Raw genomic sequence first — 6,346 nt, 5'->3', positions numbered from 1 at the left:
TGCTGTCAATCGTGTGTGTCAATTTATGCATAATCCTCGTCTTCCACATTGGTCAACTGTTAAATTCTTCGTTATCTTAATAATACACGTCAGCTTGGCTTATGTTTTTCCTCCTCTTCCTCTACTAAATTAACTGCCTTTTCTGATGTTGATTGGGCCGGGTGTCTTGATGATAGACAGTCTACTTGAGGTTTCTATATTTATTTTCGAAATCATTTAATTTCATGGGGCTCTAAAAAGCAACCCACTATTGCTCGTTCTTCTACTGAAGCCGAGTACAAATCTGTTGCTAATACTACTTGTGAGATCCTCTAGCTGCAGTCACTTTTAAAAGAACTTGGTGTTGGTCTTTCGGAACCTCCCACTTTATGATGTGACAACATCGGTGCCACATATCTGTCCATGAACCCGATTATGCATTCCAGGACAAAGTATATTGATTTGGACTATCATTTTGTCCATGAAAGGGTTGCTGCCAAATTTCTTCATGTTGCAGTTCTTTCCAGCAAAGACTAAATAGCTGATATTCTCACCAAACTGTTATCCACTGCTCGCTTTATACGTCTTCGATCAAGTCTCACACTTGCACAAGTTCCGCTTGAATCGAGGGGGGATAATAAGGCAACATCATCTTCAGGAAATCAGCACTAATATTCCAGAACATTTGAGAAGGTCTCGGCCGAATCTCATTGTAACAAATAGAATAATTAGACTTGTTATGTGTCACAATATTAGTGGTATTCGATTCATTCTGTTATGTACATTTTCTATAAATAGTCACTACTCTACAGAGCACTGTGTGCAAGGAAATATGCTACAATACAATTTGCAGTTCTAAGGAACTTTTTCACAAATACTTGGTGTGCCATTCCTACTCTGTTTTCAGCATATATGAATATCGTATCATGTTTTAAAAGAGAATAATGATATATGAATAATGATATATATATACATATATGTCTTATTCCCGGTCGGTGAAAACGCTTTCTGCTCCGCCATATGGTTGACAAGGTTCTCAGCTCCGACCGTTGTTTGGATGGCAAACAGAGATGATCCGGTTGATGGTACAGGTTCACAGCTTTCGCTTTCGAAAGATGGCAAGCTTCGCCTAACAAACTCTGCCGGTATAACCGTTTGGGCCACCAGAACAGCAGCCTCGACCCCTTTAGAGTCCTCGAAATTGCAACTACAGCTCCAAAACACCGGAAATCTTGTTCTAAATCAATCTCAAGTGGTGTCATCTGGCAGAGCTTTGATTCACCAACAGATACTCTTCTTCCACAACGAACGCTAACCAGGATTTCAACCCATGTATCAATATCAAGCAAAGTAGACTACTCTTCTGGCTACTATAAGCTATTTTTTGACAACGATAATGTCCTTCGTCTGTTATACCAAGGTCCTGTTGTATCCAGTCTCTACTGGCCTGATCCAGAGCTTAGTGATCCTGGACATGCCGGCAGGTCTATGTACAACTCTAGTAGAGCTGCAGTACTGAACGAGTCGGGCTATTTCTGGACATCTGATCATTTGGAGATCCTAGCTACAGATTTTGGTGTGAAAACTCAGAGAAGATTAACTCTTGATCGTGATGGTAACCTTCGATTATACAGCCTGGAAGCAATGAATGAGGGGTGGGATTGGGTTGTCACATGGCAAGCGGTGTCGGATCCATGCACGATTCATGGCATATGTGGGCCCAATAGTGTTTGTAGTTATGATCATGCTTTCGGCAGGAGATGCTCTTGCTTGCAGGGATTCAAGATCAAAGATCTAACTGATTGGTCTTTTGGGTGTGAAGCAGAATTCAATCTCGCTTGCAATCAGAGTCATGAAAGCTGTCTAGTTTTGTCCAACTTTCTCATTTTCATTTCTTTGGCTTTGATTTAGAGTTCCTGCCTAATGTGACCTTACAACACTGTGAAAACGAATGCCTAATGACGTGTAGTTGCAAAGGTTTCCAATTTGTATTTAAAGCAGATTACGGTGGCTATTTATGTTACCCCAAGTATGAGTTATTCAATGGACAACTTACACCAAATTTTGAGGGAGACTTGTATTTAAGAGTACCCAAAGTTGGTTTTGTCTATAATAAGACGCTGGATGCCGCCGAATCGTGGTTGAATTGCACAGCCGAACTTAGCAGGACAGTTAGAGGAACGTATGAAAATAAGACACTGAAGCTTTTGCTTTGGTTTACTACTGCAGTGGGAGGCCTAGTGGTAACCTGCATTTTCCTGGCGTTCTTTACCCTGTTTATGACCAGTAAGAATTCCGACCCAGTTGCAGAAGGACACCTCCTGATGTCTAGATTCAAGCGATTCAAGTTTTCTGAGCTGAAAAAGGCCACACGGGGATTCGTTGAAGTGATTGGACGAGGAGGGGGAGGGGTAGTATCCAAAGGTATACTGCCCGATAAGCGAGTTGCAGCAATCAAAAGACTCGACGAAGATAACCAAGGAGAAGCCGAATTCCTAACAGAAGTAAATACCATTGGGAGGCTTTACCACATGAACTTGATAGACATCTGGGGTTACTGCGCAGAGGGAAAGCATAGGCTTCTGGTGTACGAGTACATGGAGCATGGATCCTTAGCAGAAAAACTTACTTCTAACGAACTTGATTGGAAAAAGAGGTTTGATATTGCAGTGGGCACTGCGAAAGGCCTAGCTTATTTGCATGAATAGTGCCTAGAGTGGGTTTTACATTGCGAAGTAAAGCGTCATAACATACTCTTGAGTGGGTTTATAATCGTCCTATCACCTCTAAAGTTGATGTCTATAGCTATGGGATTGTGGTGCTGGAAATGGTTACTGGAAAGAGCCCCACAGGTACGCAGCATGGCTCTGGTGGCGGAGGGGCTAAAGAGCATAATAGATTGGACACCCTGGTGAGGGAGAAGATCATGATGCATGCTGATGGTGAAGCTTCACGGGAGTCGTGGAATATTGAGGAGATTGTAGATCCAAGCATGGGCGGCAGATATGACTCGGCTAAGATGGAACTTCTGCTCAAGGTGGCTTGGCAATGCGTTGCAGAAGATAAGGATGGTAGGCCCACCATGACCCAGGTTGTAGAGATGGACGAGGTCAACTGATATATATATCTAAGTTAGCCGTAAGAATAATTTATAATGTTTCTTTCTCTCTTTTTTTCAATAAAAATAAGATGACGAGACCCCAATAATGTAACTTATTAATTTGATTTTTTTTTTTTTTTTTTTTTGCAAATTGATAATTTAACACGTTCTGATATTATTTTTATTTTATTCCGAAAAGTTTGCATGTTTATATGAAATCTTGTTATAGAAATATTTCCTATTGACATAGGACCTGTCCATATTTATTTTATTTACGGTGAAGTTAATGGGTTCAATTAAATATGTAGATAATTTAAAGCATGTCTAACATTCAAGGGGTAAGGATTAGTATCTTCCTTTATGCAGCTCGAGTAGGTTCTAGGTATCTTTTTCTTTGTGGTATACTAATTCACTCGAAACTCGATTAGCTATCTGGTTGAAAAACATGTTCTTTAAGATAAATTTATGTTGCTTACATTAATTTTTATTAAAATTTAATAATAGTTTTATAATCTGAAAAATTGCCAACTCGACCACTCCCATTGAATACGCTACATGATAATGAGTAAGCAGCAACTCACCACTTTAATTGTATCCATATATATTGGAAGACTTTAGATTGAGGAGATCATGATCGATCAAGTCATGATCGAAAAAACCAGACTGAATTGAACTGAAACTGGTAAAACTGGAAGTACCGGTTCCTCAAATCTCAAAACTGATATATATCGATTAGATTCTAAAATATGTCCAAAACCAGATCGAACCGAACTGGTTACACCCTTACATATATAAAACAAGTTGTCTATTATTGAGTTTTAACTTTGAGTACTACACATAAAATGACGAAGTTTTGCATATAATTTTTCTTTTTCTTTTAAGGAAAACTGTCATTATTCATTTATCAAAGAAACTTATCTTGATGGCTGGATACATTCTGAGATATATTCATATCAAATATGATATCATAAATTAAAATAATGCATTTAGATCTCCACCAATACATTATTTTCTTTTGTGACTGGTATAGTAGTCTTCACTATTACTGATACTCTCTACAGACAAACATCTAAGAGACAACCCTTCATAAAAAGAGATGACAACTTCTACAGATAAACATCCGAGAGACGAACTTTTTTATTTTACTTTATTTAACAATAAGGAAACAAAAAAGGAAAGCAATAAGATATATGCGAAAAGGGAAGGATTACAGTTTAGACTAACTCCAGTAGACTTTAGAATCAGTGATGGCTCGTGAAGTCAATGTACTTGTCTCTTTTCAGCCACAAATGTCAGATCTAAAAGGTCTAGTGGTGGTGAGTCCGATGATCTACATGTATGTCGAGAAGAGTTGCCAGAAGAGGTGGTGTGAGAACCCCACACAGTAATTTTCACAAAGCCACCACTTTCCTCCGAACGATTTTCAACCTATGAATTTACTTGTGTCGTGCGTGTCTCTTAGGAGTTACTAGAAACCTATAGATATGTCTGTTTCGGCCTTGAAGAAAGCAAAATAAAATTAAAGAAAAGAAATCTTGATAGACAAGATGAGTGAATGGAGGAAGGAGGGAATGAGAGGAAGGAGGAGAAGGAGAGAGAGGAGGAGGAGGAGGAGGGGGAGGAGCCTCTCCTCCTCCAATAAAAATCAAATTTGGAGTCTTTGATTTTTTACAAAAGAGATAAAGGGGAAAGGAGTCTCATTCTCTCCACATTTTGTATATAAATTACTAATGCATCATATATCTCGAGTGAGATATATAGGGACAATATTAAATAGATATTATAGTAGTAATCCATCGGTATTTAATATTATCAGAGAATTTAATTATACTAATAATAATTAATGTTGTAATTTGGTTTGGCTAACATATGAAAAAATATGGAAGAAATTCTGTAACGTACTTGCCCCAACTTGAGGGTTTCACATGGGAGAGAGCTAAATACATCAGGTGTGTCTTTTAATATTCATTACTGCTGGAAATATTTATACCGGTAGCAGACTTTGATCTCAAGAATATAGATTTGGCTCTCATATACAAAAAGATCAAGATGCATTTAAGTTTGTAAATAAATTTGGGGTCTCAATTAAGTGGGAGAAATATATATGGTTAATAGAATGGATTCTATTTATGGCCAATATGTTCTTCTTAGCATTATCAGTTTATTAGTGTGCATTTGAGTGCTGAGATGAACAGTGAACCTACCTCAAATATTTTCGTACAATAGGCTCTACTCCGCATCCAAACATTTTTACTTGAACTCATCATATTTCTTCACTGTTCCTTGATTGAACAATTTGATATTGTTGCATGGTGGAGGAGTCAGTAAAAATCCTTGATGCATAATGCCCAAGCCATATGAACAAGCTCTAAGGAGATGCTTGGTGGAATGAAATGATATGAGAAATTTGTAAATAGCAATAAATAGTTGTAAATAGTAATTATGAAATAGTTTGTGAATAGTAGTAAAATGGTTTGAATTAATATGTTTTATTGAGTTTTGTAAAATAAGAAAGAAAAAGTTGAATAAAATATTATAAAGTTAAAATATTGTTAGAATATAATTTTTTAATATAATTTTTGTTTTAGATTTCAGAAAGTTGAATTCTTTTTTGTGTTTTATTTAGAATGTTAACGACGTATTTCGTATATCTTTGGGTCTGGCTCTTAGTGGTTGGGGTCTTTTGCTTACGGGCTGTAGCAACGAAGAAAGGATCGGGAGGAGTGGCCTGATGTTGCCCAGGTAGCCTCCAATGCTTAAGTCAGTAATAGCTTACTAAAGAGTAAGAGAAGAGGGTGAATGCAGAGTTTTTAGCTGGAAGATTTGATTAGAGAGTAAGCCGATCCTTTTATCTGAAGGTCAATGGACCTTATATACCCAATCTAGAGGGTCAGATGACCATATCCTGCAGCCTAGACGGTCTCAAATGTGTTCTTCCAAGTGTAGAAGTGTCAAGTTGTATCAAAGATAAGTTCAGGATCGTATTCCACAAGGACAAAGGGTTATCAAAGCATTTGTGTTTTTGTCATAAAAGATGTATCAACTACGAGAGATAAAAATAAATTTGAATCTATGTTTCTAAAATTACCAAGAACCAAGAGATTTAAGGAAAATGTGTATAAGTTAAATTAAATTTGTAAGAAGTAATAAAGCAAACACTTGGGATGCAATTTTAGCCAATTTCTAATTTGAAGTTGGATTTACCTTTAATTTTATCTTCTCTCAACCATTTTTTCATTCCAAGAGATTATGATCGGTTAATTAAAT

At 37.2% G+C, this 6,346-nt stretch overlaps 2 protein-coding genes across 2 annotated transcripts; both read left to right on the top strand.

Annotated features, from left to right (window-relative positions):
* Positions 1–1,036: 1,036 nt before the first annotated feature.
* Positions 1,037–1,890, top strand: LOC122274693 (putative receptor protein kinase ZmPK1). Its single transcript, XM_043083709.1, has 2 exons — positions 1,037–1,132; positions 1,249–1,890. The coding sequence occupies exons 1-2, from the start codon at positions 1,037–1,039 to the stop codon at positions 1,888–1,890; spliced, it is 738 nt and encodes a 245-aa protein (XP_042939643.1).
* A 47-nt stretch (positions 1,891–1,937) lies between these two features.
* On the top strand, positions 1,938–2,687 carry LOC122274144 (putative receptor protein kinase ZmPK1). The gene has a single exon (XM_043083115.1). The coding sequence runs from the start codon at positions 1,938–1,940 to the stop codon at positions 2,685–2,687; it is 750 nt and encodes a 249-aa protein (XP_042939049.1).
* The last annotated feature ends 3,659 nt before the right edge of the window (positions 2,688–6,346 follow it).

Source organism: Carya illinoinensis, chromosome 8 (assembly GCF_018687715.1).
Source record: "Carya illinoinensis cultivar Pawnee chromosome 8, C.illinoinensisPawnee_v1, whole genome shotgun sequence".
Taxonomy (NCBI): domain Eukaryota; kingdom Viridiplantae; phylum Streptophyta; class Magnoliopsida; order Fagales; family Juglandaceae; genus Carya; species Carya illinoinensis.
Note: the sequence above shows the minus strand (reverse complement) of the source record. Positions and strands in the feature narration are given on the sequence as shown.

Bases quoted from the DNA above. Each gene is read 5' to 3' on its own strand.
- LOC122274144 (XM_043083115.1), top strand. From the start codon at position 1,938: ATGACGTGTAGTTGCAAAGGTTTCCAATTTGTATTTAAAGCAGATTAC.
- LOC122274693 (XM_043083709.1), top strand. From the start codon at position 1,037: ATGGCAAACAGAGATGATCCGGTTGATGGTACAGGTTCACAGCTTTCG. The intron at 1,133-1,248 runs GTTTGGGCCACC...GTCATCTGGCAG, and splicing joins CAAACTCTGCCGGTATAACC to AGCTTTGATTCACCAACAGA.